Source organism: Colletotrichum jinshuiense, chromosome 8, assembly GCF_051148585.1.
Source record: "Colletotrichum jinshuiense chromosome 8, complete sequence".
Lineage (NCBI taxonomy): Eukaryota > Fungi > Ascomycota > Sordariomycetes > Glomerellales > Glomerellaceae > Colletotrichum > Colletotrichum jinshuiense.
The window spans coordinates 2,094,559-2,112,720 of NC_139315.1; the positions used below are offsets into that span (position 1 = coordinate 2,094,559).

Here is an 18,162-nt window from a genome sequence, read left to right on the forward strand (position 1 = left end):
GTACGCTCCCGCGCCTGGGACCCGTGGGCCAAGGCTGCGAGGGCGAAGCTTGAGCCAAGCCCGAAGTTAATCTGGGTTTCGTTTTCGTAGTGTAGATGGGAGGATGCTCCGTGCACTCCAGATGATGCTGCTGCTGCCGCCGCCCCGTTGGCAGTGAGGCTCAGCAAACATGCGCCCAAGATCGGACGGCTATTCTCGGTGCGCGCGGGGCGGACGGGCATCGGGAACGTCGGACCAGACGTCTGCGAGATGCCAACTCACCAAACCCTACTGTTGCTCGAGCTTTGCGTTGCGCGTCTTTGCCATCAGCGATTTCTGATCCATGGGTTTCCGGGGAGGGCGCAAGCGCGCGAATTCCCTTGCGAGCGTGTGTGTGCGCGAGAGTGCCCGTCCTGCCCGCAAAAGCTGGAGTGAGTGCATACTGCCCTGAGCGTCGTCCCGTCTCCGAGTCAGTAGAGTCTCCAGTTGGGGTTTGATACAGCCCTTTTCCCCCTCCTCCTCGCCATCAGTTGGCCACCCACTGTTGCGGCCCGACGTTCCGTAGAGAGACTGGAGATAGGGTGAGTGGCCAAACCCAACGCTCGGTGAACCATACCTCTCCTGCAATACCTCGTCCTGCTTCTCAAAACACACCTCGTCCCCTTCCTTCCCCTTCTCCGAGTATGGAACGTCCGGCCATGCAGCAGCTGCGCGACCTCCAGGAGCTGCAGATGCAACACAGCCAGCAGATGCAGCGGGTGCAGCGGCAGAGGGATGATCTGGCACGAGAGGCGGGGGCGACTCCCACCAGCAGCGAGCGCGGCCTTCGTGACTTCAACTACAACGGACGAGTCCGCAACAGCGACCGAGCCAGCGCCCGAGCCAGCTCGGGTGTGCTCGGGAACCACCAAGCCCACCGCAGCTCCTATTCCATCTACTCGAACTATTCGTCCTATCCATCTTCAGACGCAGAGGGGAGCGGGAGCGGGAGCGGGAGAGGGAGCCGGGCCGGAGGGGGGAGAGGCGGCAGAGGAGGGGGGGCGTCGCCACCACCGGCACCGGCACCGCAGCGATCACAGTCGCGGTCAGGGAAGCCGTCCCACAACGAGCAGCCCCGACGGATGCCGGCGATGGAGATGCGGCCGGCGCCGGGAACCTCTGGCACCGTCGACACGGCGACCACCGCCGTGGCCGGCACCGAGTCGGTACGGCACCCGCCGCCGACGTACGTGCCGTCGCAGGACCCCTACAATCGCGTGAGGTTCGCCGACGAGGAGCGTTGGCGGGGGGCCGAGGCGAGGCCCCAGGCGGCGCAGATCGACATGGCCCATATCGCGGGGGGGCATAACATGCGCGCCCTCTGGGTCTTTGCCTGCTGCGCCTTCTTCTGCTATCGGTGCATAATGGACGAGGACTTTTGACGGCCCTCGCCATTGAGCCTCTTCTTTCCTTTTTTTTTTCTTCTTCTCTTCTTCTTTTTCTTCTTTTCTCCTTCATCTTAGGACTCGACAAAACTGGGTCAACGAAGAAACGACTATCAAAGCCGATGTGCAAACCTCCCATGTTACATACAAACAAAACGAAAAAAGGGGGGGGCTAGAGGTTTTGTATGTACGAGGGCACGAAACCATACGACCGAGAGAAACGGAAGAGAAGAGTCGTGATCACACAAGACATTACGACGTATGTATAAACAACACAAACAAAGAGATGATGACTGATGAACGGTCGGGACGGGAGACGCGGGGGCCGGGGGGGTATATAGGCAGCAAGGCATCGGATATTGCATAGCTATGACAGCATTGGGAACATCAAAGTGTGGTTCTTTTTAGGGGCAACGAGGGGATCGGAGTTTTTTGTTTTATATAACATTCTTAACCTGGGGGGGTTTCTCCCCCCCCTCGTTCGCATGAGTCGTTGGGATCTTCATTGTATTATAGAGCATCTGTAACTCTTATCACATCAACAAAGAACAAGCATGCTGTATGATGGCATGTTTTTTGGTATTGGCATTATTATTACATCGCCACCCTTGCATGTGTCTTGCGAGTGTGGGGGGGGGAAGAGAAGTCCGAAGCGGGACAGAGGTTCCCAGGCGAGAGGCCTCCTCGTCAAGTACTATACAGTAATTATATATCTTCAGGGTAGGTGTATATTTGCACGTTGCAAACCTCATTTTATTTTTATTTTCTTTATTTATTTTTGGGAGGACAAGGGGAAGGGGGGCAGGGTGTCTTTTGCCGTGGAGCCCCCCCCCGCGTGGTTTCGTGTACGCCTTTCTCCCCCGCCGATTTCGTTGGAAGAAATGCTCCGAAGGAATGAATGGGTTCATGCTAATGCGTCGTCGACTGTCGGAGGGGGGGGGGACGGGGGTCTGGAGCCTGCCCTCCCGCCTCCGCCTGACCCCCACCTTCCTATGTTTTTTTTCTTTTTCCCACGATACTTGCAGGAGACGGACTTGCGGAGAATGTTCTTTCGAGGCGCCCTCTTCTTTCGGGTTCTCGCTGTTTCTGTTTTCTGGAGGACGGCGGGGGGGAGGGGGAAGGGTAAATCCCTCCCTCCCTCCCTCAACCCCCTCCCTGCCGCTGTCCCCTTCCCCAGTGTAACGCGAAACCAATCCTACGTAACCGAACCCGCCCCTCCCCTTCTGTCGCGTGATGTTGCTTTGCCGGCGATGTTTCGCTCCAGACGGGGTGTCAGCCCGGCAAAACCTGACGTTTCGACGGCGGAGGATGTGCAGTGGGGAGGACCGATCTCGACGCTCGGAAGGCCAAGAGGGGGTGCGAGACTTCTGGTATAGCACATCTAGGAAAGGAAAGGGGAGGGGGGGTAGGACTAGGTAGGTCGCCGAATGGGAGGGGTTATTCGGCGATGACTTTATAGCCTTTGTCGGTTCTCGACGGGGGTTGGCGAGGGTTGCGTCTTTCCTTGGGTGGCCATGCCTTCCATGTGGCATCTTGGGCTCCCGCCGACCTGGGCGGGCTGGGCTGGTGGCGCACATCTCTTGTCGATGGAGAGCGGCTCTGGTGGCTCTTGAACGGTAGGTCTAGGGTGAGATGTGCTCCGGTGCTGCTGAGCCTGCCCGAGGGTCGTGTGCAGTTCAGGCCTGATGGTCACACGCCGCAGTCTGCTCGGGGGGGTCTTGTCTCGTCTCCCCGTCTCCTAGCGTATACGATGTACTTGGAACTTTGATGATACCGTGGATAAGAAAAAACGGCCGGTGATATCCGTATATCTGGGGGGTTGAGTTCTGTTGTTATGCGTATCTTCTCGGTGTGTCTCGCCACTATTCGCAGTCCCGTTGTGGGAGTGCTTGAATGATATAAATCCATTCCAGGCAACTGTTTTGCGTCAAATTGACAAAGTGCGAGGCGGGCTTATGAATTAACACTCAACGCCTGGCATATGTACGTATATGTATATGCCTAAACACTGGCAACTTGGTCCATGTAGAAAAGGAGCTGTACCCTTGAGGATGCTGCCGCATTGAGATTGTTCAATACTTAGTGGGATGTTTCTCTAGCGTCATTATATTACGAATATCTACAGTCACAGTAGCAACGAGAATTGCTTGATAAAGCGGCGCTCATGCTGGCACCTACCAGAAACCCAGCCGTCTTCAGAGTGGTCGTCGTTGCGCTTGAACAAGTCGTTGCTCTTCTCTCCCTCACCACTCGACATTACTTCCAGAACACTATCCAAAGAATGCGAATAGAACGCATGGCCTTTATCTTCACTCTCCTCCGGCCAAGTTACACTTTATACCATTCGTGTTCTCTTGGCGGAAATTTACGTATCTTTGCACAACATATGTCTTCTACCCTTTAAGGTTCCTCGGATATCCTGCGCGGCCAGGGTCATCATCTCTTCAGCAGGAAACAAAACAGGGCAGAGGGTGAAATTTCAGATTTCATCGACACATTACAAAAATTAGAAAAATAAACAAAATAGGATGGAAAACAGCAAGACAAGCAAAAATGAAGGGAAAAAGGAACCGCCCGGCCCAACCTGTATCTCACCTCCCCCCCCTTGTTGGCGATGACGGAAGAATAACATGCCATTGGCCAATCGACCCCCGGCCCCTTTCATAAATCGCGACCGATTCGGGTAAGAGATCTCGCCGCCCGGCAGTGACGGCCAGTCTGGACCTCCAGATAACAGATCCCGGGCGAAGTGCATCTCGTTCAAAAATCGACTCTGCATGTAAGTTTGTTCGTCATTGAGTTGGTGTTTTCGTGGGGAGTTTATTATTTTCCTTTCATGCCACCAGCTTCGCCGGGCTGGCGGGGACGACACTTGGCTTCCGGGCTCCGGTTCCTCCATTCCTCGTCGCGACTCGCTTCGCGCAGCGTCCGAAACGCCTGCGTACCCATTGGGAGTAGATTTGCCAAATCACTGCAGCCTGGGGGGAAGGATTCACCAAAAGTCCTTGTCTGGCCATACGGCTCCTTGGCGCTGTGGAGCACTTGGCGAGCACTGCCGTTAAAATAGCCCGAAGGATGGGAGAGAAGAGGGGCGGAGCTTAACCACCGCCCCTCCTTCCGGTACGAAATGGCCAAATCTGTGGTTATCACGTACCGTTCCCCCCCAGGGACACGAAATCAAACACTGAACGATGGACGGTTTACATCCCACCTGGACACCGCCGGCGCATTTGGCTGCAAAACCTCGCAGGGGGGGTACGGGTCGGGTGGCCAAGCCAATCGTGCTTTCTCGTGGGGGTGCAGCGTAAGGGGAGCCCGAAGCCCAGCGTCTTGAATCGACGCCCAACCCAAGAGAGGCGCGTATGATCACACGCTTTCCTGGGTCCCGTGTTCCTTCATGACCAGGGCAGCGGTCCTTGCTGACTAGGGATGCGTTCCAAAGACATGGGGGGTGAGCGCGTTGTTTATTGTCCATCCACTCCCAATCCGTCACCTTCGAAATCCACCCAACGGGCCCGGCTGCGAGGCCAGTCCGCCATCGACTTGCATGCCTCTGACGACGGGTTCCGTTGAACGCCCCGATAAATCAACGGGAGTCGTTCCGCTCCCATCTCTCGCGAACATGATGCGGGCCCCCAAGCCCCTGAAATTTCGTCCCCCCATCCTATCAACGTGCTTCCAAACGTGCCCCGTACCCTCTCCGCCGCTTCCGGCGCGGCAATCCTCATCCTCCCATCCATCCATGCCTCTTTCCTCACACCGCCTCTTCTCTCTCCCTTCCCGTCTCCTCAGACTGATCTGGCGGTTAGCCAAAATACCCCGCATGACATCAAACATTGGAAGTGTACTGAGGCCCCACAAGCAGCATCTCCCCTTGGACGTACGCAGCCGCCTCCTGCCCGGGTACATTGCCGTATCCAAGGTCTCCCGCGCCCAAGCCGGAAGTCGCCGGGCAGCGTGGGCGACCCACACACCGGGCGATTTGCATCCGGCCCTCAGTCGCTCCCGGGTGGGGCGGGAAACTCGGCCCAGCCTCGAGCCCAAGGCACCGGGCTCCCAAGGGGGGGCTGATATTCGGCCATGCCCGCGCCGTCTCTGGTGGCAACTTTCACCTGCAAAATTTCCTTTTCATTCTGGGATCCGGGGTTCCCTCCCCCCAAGACTGATTAAGAAACTCCGCTCCCTCCCACATCCCCTTCATACATAAAAACACCCCAGGAAACACGTTGCCGAAGTAGCCGTACAAGCATTGGAAGCAAACCAGGGCGACGCGTAATCACATCGTCACTGCTGGCAACGGCGAGGAACAGTCTCCTGCGCTGTCTACAGGTATTCTCCGGTCCCTTGTCCGTCGTGCTGTTCAGGAGGAGGTCGGCGACCAAACCTAGTTGTATGCTTTTGTGCAGGGTTCTGCGTGCCGGACAGAGCACCCCCACGATTCAGAAGGCAGGGTCTGCAGGTTTATTTTCCGGCAGGCTCATTTCTCGTACCAACCAGATCCGCACCGAGCTTTCGTCGTCCCAAGACATCGTGCCTGCGTGGGACACATTGTGGAAAACATGTGTCAAGCATTTTTATACAGTTAGAGTTGTGCGGTTGAGGGAATGGCTCGGACCAGCATCTGACTCGGAAGGAGGGAGTTGAATCTAGGTGTCTGGTGTTGGTTCGTCCTTGTCCGGCAGCCGCCTAGGTTAGTCGTCGCCGACAGCAGGGTCTTGCCCATGTGCAGATACAATTGCCAATTGCGGCAGGCTGTGCCGCACCCACACATACATTCACATATATGACGTAATGGGACGATGTAACATGTAGCATGTAGTGGTTCGATGAATTGCGAGATATGGGGGGGGGGTATCGACTATTGAAACTAATTCGCAAAGGCTGCGTCTCGATGGCAACGTATAGAAGACAAACACATGGAAGGGGGGAGCTCAGCTCACTCCAACTCAGCAACGAAAGGCCCATTCAGAGCCCCCCCGCTGGCCTGCTGGCGCTCGGCGCGCTGGCGGGCATTACCCCCGGGCAAGCCACCCGCGTAGGGTGACGGAGAAGCAGATGGCGTCGGCTTGACGTCATAGGTGTTGCTACCAACTTCTGAGTAGCTCGCATGGGTGTAGTTGTTGAGGGCGCTGGGCTGCGACTTAATATCCGGCCACGACGACTTGGAAGCGTGGCGGATGCGCAAAGGCTCCGGGTAGGCGCTGAGATGGGCATCACTGGCCGGGGCCGGTGATGGTTTGGTATATGATGGTCTGTACGGAAGGTTGATTTCGTTGCCGAGGGAGCTGGTTTGGCCGGGGTCCTGGCGTGTTTGTTGCGGGGGCATGTGCGATGCGCTGTTCAGGCTGGAGCTTGATCTGATGGAGCCTGATAGTGAGCTCTGACTGCTATGCCGTTGATGCGTCGACAGCTGCTGCTGTTGAAGCGAGCCCACCGTTGTCTGACTGAGACTCGGGTGCGAAACAGCAGCGACGGAAGCTTGCTGGGCCTTGGATTTGAGACGTCCTACTAAGAGGCCGTGGCTCTTCTTCAGCGTCTTCTTCACGAATGAAGTGGTGAAGACGTTGCAGCGCATGTCGATGTCCTCGCGGATGTACAGTCCGGTAAGGGGGGCTCCGAGGCCGAGCTCGACGGGCTCAACGGGCTCGCCGGGTAGGGAGCCGGCAACGGTCCACTTGTCCCGGATGTCGAGGCCCATTGGGGCGTAGCAGTGGGTCTGCAGACCGGTGGGAAGGTCGTGGAAGCAGCAGGTGTAGCTGATGTCGCCGGTGACCAGGCCGCCTGGTAGGTAGGAGATCTCGTCGGTGAGGGAGTACCAGGCGCATGAGTGCTCCTCCGGCGGTGCGTGTGACGGAGGCTTGATGAGGTGACGCTCCTTGATGAGGGGGTTGAGGTCGATCATCTCGAGGTGGTTGTGGAGGAAGTCGAGGACGACCTCGCGGCTGATGCCGGCGGGCAGGGGTGAGATGGTGGTGAAGGTGGTGCGTCTCGACATGGTTGTCGAGGGAAAAGGAGAGCGGGCGGGAGAAGAAGCTGGGGTTTGAAGGCCGTGAACCATGCAACGGGGGAGATTGGCGAAGTAGAGGACGTGAGGCGAGTTCAGGGTCTAGCACGGGTGGGTTCGTGAGGCAGCGCCTTTCGCAACTGGGATGGAGCGAGATTTTGGAGTTGGCCGGGATCGACGAGGTTGGCCAATGAGGAAATTTGGTACGGAAAGTCCAGTGACGGATGTTGTGCAAAAGTTTGAGTTTTTTTGCCATGCAAGCCTGACAGTGATTGAGGATGACGGCGAGGCCAGCTTATGCGGTCGAATGTAAGTTGAAGTGTTGCACTTTCGGGGGCAGTGCTCGCGGAGACGGAGGACGGAGGAGGCGCAGGAGGTGGCCGGGTGAGTTGCAGTTCCGCGGGGCGTAGCGGTGGTAGTGGCGTCGTTTGCACGCACGGTGAGGCCGATTACGCTCTTCAGTCCCCTGCCGGAAGGGGGAGGAGCCGGTAAGACGGATGGAAGAAAAAAATAGTGTAGAGAACAACCCGGTACACACAAACCCACGGTAAGCAAGCAAGTAAGCAAGCAAGCAGGGGGAAGATGATAAAGGTGCAGGGGAGCTTGGTGGCAAGAAGGAGAAATAAAAATTGTCAAGGGAGACACTACTACGTTGGAAAATGAAACAAGATGGACGATGCCCATTGATCTACCTAGAAGAGAAGTGAAAAGAAGGTACAGGCAGCTAACGGGCTGCGGGGGGGAGAGGGATGGAACCGATGCCACTCTGGCACGCGGAGTCGATTCCGAAAGAGGCCGGTCAAAGTTGACTGACTTTGGGGAATGAAAATGAAATGTTCGAGCAGGGCGGCCGCCGCGTTGCGCCCTGGCTCGTTTGTGGTGCACTAATAGCTGTCGGTTGTCGGCTCGGGTAGCCTTAGCTTAGCAGGAGAGGTGGGTGCGCTTCCCATTCGTTCAGCTTCGGGGTTATTTCTGGCGTTGGCTGACAAACAAGAGACATGGAGGCTCAAAATTTGTATGCACGCACATGGTCAGATTGGCCCATGTCTGGCCGCCAGTTGCTCGGATCCGCGACGCCAGTGACATACGAGAGACACTGGGATCCATGGAATGACCGAAAGTGTGCGGAATCACGACCGTGACTTGGCGGCGGCCGCCCTGCCAAGTGGGTCTCTCGGGGAACCTGCTGCATGTCATTGGGCCGGCGCCTGCGCCCCGCGATCACACTAATGCCTAAGCTACAGGAGCTGTCCCTCCGCACGGAATCCCGACTCCCCCCCTCGGACTATGGTACATCAGACCTTTTTCTTTCCCACCCAAAGTGACTTGAGAACACCATCGGCAGGTGGACCAAAAGTTGACGCACCGTCCGTTCCAATGGGAGCCATAGAAAAACTGAAAAAAGAATGAAAAGGCCCTCTCATGTAATCATGTAATTGGGCCACGAACCAACAATGGAGGCAACCACCCGCCTGGACGCCCGCCTCAAGATTCTTCCCCATGCCCTGCACAGATTTCCGTGCCCCTTGCCAATCAAATAAATTGCCCAAGAGCTGATCCTACCTGGGCAACGGCACTTTGGTCCCAGAATCGTCAGCTTCTGTCCATCCAGTCGGCCGCCAGCCAAGCCAGCACTCGGTCCTCTCACCAACTTCCTCGCGCGCTCCCCCCCTAGACAGCACGTCACATTCGGGTTCGCTAATATGTTTGTTGCGCAATGGCTTTTGCTCTACACCACCTCTGCGCGCCGCGGCTGGGCAGGTGATTGATTAATTGTTTCACCACGCATTCCACCCAACGATCTTCCAAGATCACCGCCCTCTCCCCCCTCCACCTCTCCCGGCGATCAGCAAATCGGCCCAAGGGATCACTTCACAATAGCACGTGTGTTTGGCAAACACTTGCAGGGTCCTTGCATAGAGTGCTGACTAGTTTGCGCTTCGTTTGGTGCCCGTCGACGAACCACAGCGAGGGGTCACTTGTCTCAAGAGCACGCCCAGCAGACAGACCGCTGCGCGTCGCCTGACATATGCGATGCTTGATCACTAAACAAACATGCTATCACAAAAACAACGCCGTTGATTGCGGGAAGCAGTTAACGCCTGATACCCTTTGCGTACATGGAGTACTCAGAACTCCTCAGACTTCATCTGTGTTATCCCTCCACTGCTACAAGACTGTAGGCAGCTTACACCAGGGTGATTGGGACAAGAGGCCCGAAGGAGGGAGCCGGGCGCATTCCCTGATATTTTACAAGGGCATGCAGCCCCCCTGAAATACATGTTCCGTTGATCCATCATGGGTAAAGGACTAAAAAATAAACTAAAGTACGCCACGCTAAATCTCCACCTATCGTGGTGGAGGCGCAGAGGTTGCTCAGTTACTGTGTCGAGCAGGTATTGTATCGAGAGCACGAGACGGCCCTGGACCAGCCCTTGTCTTCCTTTAGAATCGCCGAGCCAGGACTGCTGTGGAACACAGCAGCCAAGCCCACGCGGCCGGGAGCCCTTTATTAGCTATACTCCATGTATGCCACCCTTGATATGCTGTCGTTAGGCATGTCCCAGTGCTCATATCTCCTTACACCACCGCGCCAGCACATTGTTCAGCTTGACGCCCACCGGGATCTCCTCCAGGGCCATGTCCACCTTCCACATCTTGCCCTCCAGTCCACCATACCCGGACGCCCTACCGGTGCCAAGACCCGCCGGCACCAACAACCCCAGCGCCACGAGCCGCTCCCACGCCAGACCGGCGACGCCGCGGCCCCACACCCGAACGCCACCCCCGAGCGCCAACATGCCCGAGCTCGCCGACTGCACGCGCTGCCGGCCCATCAGTGAACCATATTCATCATACGCCATCGCAAAGTTGACCGTATCCGTGTGCGCCACGATATCCAGCCGCGCCGCCGCGATGAGCAGCCCCAGGTCCAGCTCCGAGAGTGATGGCAGGATGTGTAACTTGGAGTTTGGTGATGCGAGGGAGACGATAGGGCCGCTTTGTGGGGGGACGACGAGGTCCAGAGATGTGTGTGAGAGAGTGGCAAGGGGGAGAATACATTCCGACAGGAAAGCCGAAACCGACTTTGATGTCGCATAGTGAGACAGCAGGAGATTCTGGAACGCCTTCTCCTTGTGTAATGCCTATGACCGCGTAAGTAATTGATACCCTCAAGGACAGTCAAAATTAGGCGTACCTCGATCATAGCCTTCCAGTTCGCGTGGAAAGCTTCATGGCCCTCAAGGCCAACGTCGATGCCTTCAACATCCATGTCCTCGTCGTCGACACACAGGCCTTGCTTGCACACTTGCCAGTAAGCCGGCAAGCTCCTTGGGAGCGACAGGTAGACATAGCGGTGACTGAATCGACTTTTTACACGCTTCTCGAGCATTTCCACAACGTCCATGCGTGTTGTGCAACCCAGCACTGCAATGGGAGCTTTTCGTGCTTGCGCAATGTCGAATAGGTTATAGAGCAGCGTCTGGCGGGGATGAGTGGCGAACATGTCGAACTCGTCAATGATGAAGACGACCGCTTGGGACGTTACGCCCTCTTCCGCTCGAGCCATTTCAGACGGGTGGGAGAGAAGAGCAAGTAGCGAGGCCATCGTGTCGGCGTAATTTGACTACAGAAACCGGTCAGCATTAGCAACTTTTGGTGTACTTCACTCGAGGCACTTACGCGGGCGTTGGCTTCGTCCTCGGCCTCCATTTCCTTGCCCAACTGGCGCCAAATCTCCTTCAGGGCCAGCTTGTCGTCAGTGTGAATAAACCCGTTCAGCCTCACCACATGGAATTCTTGTTTGTGCTGCAAGGATAGGTCGTCGACTATACTCTCAACAAGCTGCCGTGCGTTAGACTCAGATTTGCGCCCAGCGGTTCCGTACATACCGTAGTCTTGCCGCAACCCCTGGCTCCTATAACCAGCATTGAGTTGCCTTCTCCTGACAGCACAGTCTGCTCAACCAACTGGTGGGCCTTCTCGAACGCCTCATCCTGGTCGACAAGCTTGATACGTCGACGGCCAGTGCAGCGGTCTAGCAGCACCCTCTTCAGATTACTCAAATGTTGCTCAAAGTTGGGTATCTTGACCGCCTCATCCGCAGCAGCCGCGCGTGACTCTTTCAACTCCACGCAATCGATGCAGAACCAGTCCCCTCGGGGAACCTTGGGGACGTTGTAGCATTTCTGGTGGTAACCTTTGTCGCAGCCGTCACAGAATAGGATCCGGTTTCCGGGTTTGGAATCAGGCTTTGAGCATATAGAGCAGACGTCTTCGTCCTCTTCTTCTTGCTCTTCGGCCACCTGTTCCTCTTCTTGCGCCTCAACTTCCGGCTCAGCTTCCGGCTCCTCCTCCGGCTCCTCCTCCGGCTCCTCTTCCGGCTCCTCTTCCGGCTCCTCTTCCGACTCCTGCTTTGCAACCTTCGTAGGCGCCTTTCGTGGCTTCGAAGTCTTTGCTACAGTCGTCTTTGTCTCGACGAGTTTCTGCGAAGGTTTCCTCTTTCTCCCCGACTTGGTCGGGAGATCCTCGAAGAAGACCTCCTCTTTGTCCTGAGAATTGCCCGGGTCAAATGCTACACTCTTGCTTCTCTTCGCTGAACTATCCCGCTTGGACGGCGTCAGGATACCCTTTAAAGGCATGGAGATGTTGCGATTCGTCTTCGTTGTAGCCTTTTTCGACTCTGGAACATCATGTGCGGCGGCAGATGACCTTGTGTGGGATACCGGAGTAGCAGATCGACTTCCAACCTTCTTTTCCTGCACCTCGAGAGCCTTGGCCGTTAGGGTCCTACGCCTTCCGCTTGAGCGCACCTGCAAGGACGACGGTTCCTCGACCGTGGCAACCTTCTCTTCCGGGTTCACAGCCGGTTTATTATTTTCCTTTTGAGATGTCCGCTTCTCAGTTGCCTTCGCCGCACCGACCCCACCATTGCTCCTCCTCCTTGTAGGGCTCGCCTTCTGTGCAGACACCTCTTCCGGGCTGGAGTGTAACTCATCGCCGGAATCAGGGATGTCGTAGATGTCGGTCTCGGTCTTTCGACGAGGGGGTATCGGAACCTTGTCGGTCGGTCGGTCAACGCTCCTAATGTTACGAAGCCGCTGCGGCGGCGGGTTGTTTTCGGGGGAGTCTGGCACATCGTAGGCCGAGGTGGGCGACGATTCTATCTGACGGGTGGGCTTCTTAGCGGTCGAGGAGCCGGCACCGGGGGTAGTCTTCGGCGTCGTTGGGGAGGATGTGATGGGGAGGCCGGCGGCGTTTAGCTTTCGTTTCTTGAAGGACCACGGAATCGCGGGCTCCCGGGCCGCGGGTGTAGCTCGAGTGCGTTTGCGGCTCTCGGCACTGCCATCGGTACCCATCTTCGAGGTCACTTTGTATGTGCAATTGGGTCGAAGGCAAGGTAGCTGGGCGAGAAACGGACAATGCAGCCGTTTGCTCGTCCTTGGTGGAATGAATGGACGAGCTTGTGGCTTTACACAGAAGGTCTGTCTACTGTAGTATGAGGTTGCTTCGGGAATTTTGGAGACTGGGACAGGGGTCCGACGCGTTAACTGATTTCAGCGCGCCGTGCCTTAGCTGACATGGCCCAAGCGCGGAAGGCCCGTTGCCTCGCCAACGACCACATGCTGCCAGGTAGCTCCCGCACGCCCCTGTCCAGAAGCTCGCGCAATCTCAGTACATTGGACGAAGGCAAAAATTGGGGACAGCACAGCAAAAGGGGCCCTATGGATTATCCAGGAACTTCTTCATTCAGCAGGGATACACCGTTGGCTCAAGAATGCATGCGTTCTTGTCATTCTGCTCAGATTATAGCGGCTATAACCCCAATGCCTTTCCTTATGCTGCCAAAACGCCTAGAACCAAAGTGATTTCCTTAACAGTCTTGCTCCCTTGGCAAGAAAGAATACACGCAGTCATTCGATTCTGCCTAGTGATTTCCTCATGAGCGCGTTCGCATGTGCAACCAACACAGCTGTAAACCAACAACGGAAAAACAACAACATCAATAACAACGCCGAGCTGCAGGCGGCGCTTAAGCCAAATCCTTGCTCATCTCGTAAGACCAACCGCCCTGTGTGCGCAACTTGTCTCGAGCCGCAAGATCCTTCCTAATTTCGTCCTCTGTCAGACGATCCGATCCACTCCAGTTTGCACTCGACGTCCGCGCCCGGAACTTGTGCCATCTATTCTTGTCGTCAAACACTTCCTCCATAACGAGGGCCCGCGGAGGACCGAAGATTGCCGAGGGGTCGACAGTCTCTTGGCTCATGAGAGCTCGTCGCAGGACGGGCGAATCAACCCAAGCTGCAACGCCAATGTGCGAAGCATCCTCGTCGTCATCCTCATCAGTGTCAATTTCAGGCAGCTCAATCTTCTCGCCATCCTGGAATCTAGGCGATGATCTCGTGGCCTTGGCTGTCGATTTGGTGCTTGCAACGCCCATAGGCCGTGCCGGTGTCTTGTGGGCTGGGCCAGCGGGGTTGGGATTAGGAGCAAATGGAATGTGTCCCTGAGCAAACTGGGCCATGTCCACTTTCTTGGCGGACTTAATTGTGCTGTGATGCTGGGCGGTGACAGTGGACTTGAACAAGTCCCTGGATGCACTTGGGGGTACATTGTTGTACCCGTACGCCGTCTTGGTGGGCATATCCTGATGTTCTACGTTAGCAAAAGCTCCAATGCTCGACGCGAATACTACGCGACATACCTTCTTGAAACCGACTGACGGAGGGCGGACAGGGGGCCCCTTAATGTTAGGGGGCTGAATGTCCATGTCAAGCTCGTCAGCAAAGTCATCGCTTGTGCGTCGTCGCTTAGCATCCTTGGTCTGGTAGGATGGCCCGTTACGCGGAGCGGGATTACGCGAGCTGCTCTCCTCTTTGCCTTCTTGCGGGAAAGGTCTCTTCGAGCCCGGCTTGGAAAGATTCGAAAGAACAGTGCTGACTGGTCGATCTTCTTGAGGTCGATGGATTGTAGAGTTCAGACGAGACGGCGGCCGCGACGGCTGGCCATCACTTCGTTGGCTTGCAGTGTAATCTGGAGGACCATTCGGCTGTGATCGTACAGCAGGTGGCGGTGCCCGAGTCTGCTTAGCACGTTCAATCGCGGCCTGTCTTTGCGCGTGCTTCTTTGCCTCGGCTTGTCTCTCTGCTTCCTGTCGCCTTTGCAATTCCTGCTTGCGCTCGTCGTCCTGGATAGCAGCGCGCTTTCGCTCAAGCTCGACCTTGGCATCCCTTTTCCTCTGAGCCTCACGCTCCTCTTGTTCTTTCCGCTTGGCGGCAAGTTCGAGAGCTTTTGGTCGACCATTTGACGAAACGGAGCTCTTAAGACTTTGCAAGGATTGCTTGCTGTGCGAGCCTGGCTGGCTGGTCTTGGATTTGGCCGACGATCCAAAAGTCTCCTGCAAACCAGAAGACAGCGTGCTGTTTGAGGGGTGGTACTGCGAGTGTTGCGAGCCAGTGTTAACGCGGATGACTGTCGGCGCTTGCTTGATCTTGCTAGATGCCTCCTTAGTAGGCTTTGTTGGACGACGGAGTTCTCTGGGCCTTGCCGCCTGGCTCGGACCAACAGATCGAGGGGCGGAAGGTGGCGGCATTGGGGTTTGCACCTCGGCCATGTCCACATCTGGCTTCGTGGACTGCGAAGCTTGGGCTGAAGCCTCGACCTCGCCGTAACCCTTGGCTTTGCGTGGACTAGTTCTGGTGGGCTTTGGCGCTTCCTTCGGGGCCGGTGTTCGCGCAGGCTTCTCCACTTCCCTCCCCTCTTCCTCTTCAGACTCCTTCTCTTTTTGTGCCGCAATCCTCTTCTCCATAGCAGCGACCTTCTCTTGTTCTTTGCTGAAAGTCCGGGCCTTTTCGCGCTCTTCCGCACGAGCCTTGTCTAGTTTGCTCATCTGATCAGCCATCAACTTGGCTTCCTTCTCTTTGCGCTTATCCTCCCTTTCCTTTTCAACAGAAGCCCTTGTCCTTCGTGCAACAGGCCGTTCGGGGCTTCCCATGCTAGCAATCGTTTGGGCATCGGTTGCTATACGCTTGGAAAGATCCGGGTACAATGGCTCAGCGGACACTGACTGAGGAACGATCGAGTCTGTGGACGGGCCATTGTGAACACCGAAACGAGTGGTAGAGGGCGACATTATCGACGACTTGCCCTCCGCGCTAAGTGCCGCGCTGCTTGCAAGAAGACCCTTGGAACTCTTTAGGATAGAAGACAACTTGTTTTTAACGTGCTTCAGTGGGCTGTCACGTAAACCTCGCGTGGGCGATTGCGGAGTCTCGGGACGCCCATCTTCTGGCACCACAGATAGCGGATTAGAAACAGAGATGTGTTTCTTGGCGGAGGACGAATCTTCGGCAATCTTGGCCTGCGAAAGGTCGGGCAAGACGGAAACGGAAGCCGATTTGCCGTGACCAAAAACACTAGTAGTCCGCTCAGGAATGACAGGCGCCCGTTTCGGAGAGCCCGACCGACCTGGTGATCGCCGCTGCTTAGGCAAAGCAAACTCTGGGCCACTGACAGTCTCAACCCCGTCGATTCCTTCCATAACATCTGCAGTGTGGCTCTTAGGCAAAAGCGGTCGTGGGCTGGTGAGAGGCGTGTCTTTCGCAGGGACGGGCGGTGCAATCCAATCATCCTCATCGTCCTCATCCTCGTCATCTTCTGGGAATGCCCCAGGAGTCGGCGGTGCTGCTGACTTCTTCATCGGCGATGCCTGCTTGCTCTCTGGCGCTGGCTGCGCTGCGCTGACTTGGTTGGATTGCTGGGCCGCCGCTGAGCTTGGGATGGACTTTGAAGGCCTGGTTGCATTTGGCTGGGATTTCCCGAGCAAGTTGATCTGATCCTGTAGCCGTTGAGTGTAGGTCTTGTTGTGTTTGGAGGCGTAAGTATCGCCATCTTTCATCACGTCGGCCGTGTCGTCGATGTTCATTTCGTCGTCGCCTTCTTCCTCGTCATCTGACGCGCCAAACACTTCCATATTATTACCCAAACTCTTGCCACCAGTGTGCCTGCTGTAATAACTTTGACGGTGGTTGTCCAAGTGGCTAGTTCTGGAGACGCGGCCTCCAATACTCTTGTTCTTCAAAGGCTCCCTGGCCGGGAGTGAAGCAAAATTGAGACTGCTCTTTCTGACCGGGCGAATTGGGCTTGATTCATCAGATGGGGATCGCGTGTCGTCGTCCATATGTACATCCACGTCATCTTGCGATTCGGCAGCTGGCGTGGGCTCCGGCACGGGAGATGGAGCGGCTTCAAGCGATGGTGATGGCGACGGTGACGGCGACGGTGTGGGAGAAGTATGTTTCGCTGGGGAGCGCTTGATAGGTGAGGACTTGACTGGCGACGTGTTCTTCGTTGAGTGGACGTCGGGAGATGGAACAGGATCGGAGGGTGCCTCGACTTGCTTGGCCGGACTTTGAGGGGTCGAGGGGGATTCGGAAGCTGGTGATGGAGCTTCCTCAGTTGTATCTCTCATCACTCGTGTCGTCTGCTCTTCCTTTGCAGTCTGGAATGTGACTTCTGGCGAGCGCATCGCCTTCGTCTCAGTCGGGCTTTGCGGGGCGTTCTCCTCGTCCGTAGTGTTGAATGCGACATGTCCACTCCGTCCAGCCGTCTTAGGAGGGCTGGAGCGTGGCTCACCAATCTGTGTCCCCTCCTCAATGAGGTCGACATCCATGTTGTCGGCATAGTCAACGTCCTGGCTGCCGTAGTATCCGGAATCGGCGAGGGGGACGGGTTGCTTCGAGACTGGTCTTGGCGAGGGAGCCGCCTTGTGCGGCGAAATATTCCTGTTGATATGAGGAGACGATGTCGATTGTGCGAGGTTCAGCTGGGGGGTTGTAGTTCGAGCAAGCTGTTGTGTGAAGGTAGTTGGTGCGCCATTGGGAGTCGACGAGAACACATCTGATAGTGGCTACAAATAGTTAGCCAAGGGGCGGCGTGTCTCACAATCGACAGACTTACGACACGGGGCTCGCCGTTGTCAACCTTACGCGTCGTCCGCGGCGTCTTGCTGCGAAGCTTTCCAGGGGTTTTGAAAATCTCAGCAACGTTACTAAAGCCTGTGTTAGCGAATAATCCGCGGTGGCAAGGGCATACACGCACATCTCGTTTTCATTGAAAACCCCGGCCATGTGCTCGTTCAGCCAGTCAAACTCGTTTCTCGCGGCGAAAGAGAACTCCTCGGCCTCGGCCTGGACAATGCTGAGAGCTGTGGTTCTCTCTTCGTTGATCCATGACGCGGAGCCAACAGGTATACGCGTTCCTCGCATCGCAGCCATTGTGAGGGGTAAGTCGCGACGCGCGCAAGGGTGTCGCTATGAAGAAGAAGAGAAATGCTAGCTAGTCATCGAGGTCGAAAAGGTGGTCGAAACGTGGTAAGGGAGCTGCTCGGGAAGAGGAGGATAGCAAAAAGTGGGAAGCACAAAAGCTGTATGGATGTGTGGTGGTGTTGATGGACCTGGGTTTGAATTGCCTTGTGAACCGAATGTTTTGGTCGAGTCCGGGTTCGGCTTAGCGCGGATCAACTTCGTGGGGCTGCCTTGGCCGGGGCATTGACATTCGCGCTTGCGGGAGGCTCACGGTTGCTGAAAGCGATAAGAGCCTTATCGGCCGGAAAGCGGGTGCAGTGCGGCGGGCGAGGGTCCAGGAAGGGGGAGAGGGGGGTACAGTGGAAACGCGACCAGGCGAAAGTAAACAAAAAGTCTAGACACCGACAACAGTCCTCAGCAACAACATCACCAACCACTAACCACT

At 56.3% G+C, this 18,162-nt stretch overlaps 3 protein-coding genes across 3 annotated transcripts; 1 reads left to right on the top strand and 2 right to left on the bottom strand.

Annotated features, from left to right (window-relative positions):
• Window positions 1-662: 662 nt before the first annotated feature.
• Window positions 663-1,400, top strand: EsH8_VIII_000571 (uncharacterized protein; the record flags this gene model as incomplete). Its single annotated transcript, XM_083269613.1, has 1 exon — window positions 663-1,400. One exon carries the CDS (start codon window positions 663-665, stop codon window positions 1,398-1,400), a length of 738 nt encoding a protein of 245 aa, XP_083129381.1.
• A 4,939-nt stretch (window positions 1,401-6,339) lies between these two features.
• On the bottom strand, window positions 6,340-7,398 carry EsH8_VIII_000572 (uncharacterized protein; the record flags this gene model as incomplete). Its single annotated transcript, XM_083269614.1, has 1 exon — window positions 6,340-7,398. The coding sequence occupies one exon, from the start codon at window positions 7,396-7,398 to the stop codon at window positions 6,340-6,342; it is 1,059 nt and encodes a 352-aa protein (XP_083129382.1).
• Window positions 7,399-9,977: 2,579 nt separating this feature from the next.
• On the bottom strand, window positions 9,978-12,767 carry EsH8_VIII_000573 (origin recognition complex subunit 4 C-terminus-domain-containing protein; the record flags this gene model as incomplete). The annotated part of the gene is made up of 4 exons (XM_083269615.1): window positions 9,978-10,553; window positions 10,607-11,035; window positions 11,092-11,253; window positions 11,301-12,767. 4 exons carry the CDS (start codon window positions 12,765-12,767, stop codon window positions 9,978-9,980), a joined length of 2,634 nt encoding a protein of 877 aa, XP_083129383.1.
• Window positions 12,768-18,162: the final 5,395 nt, after the last annotated feature.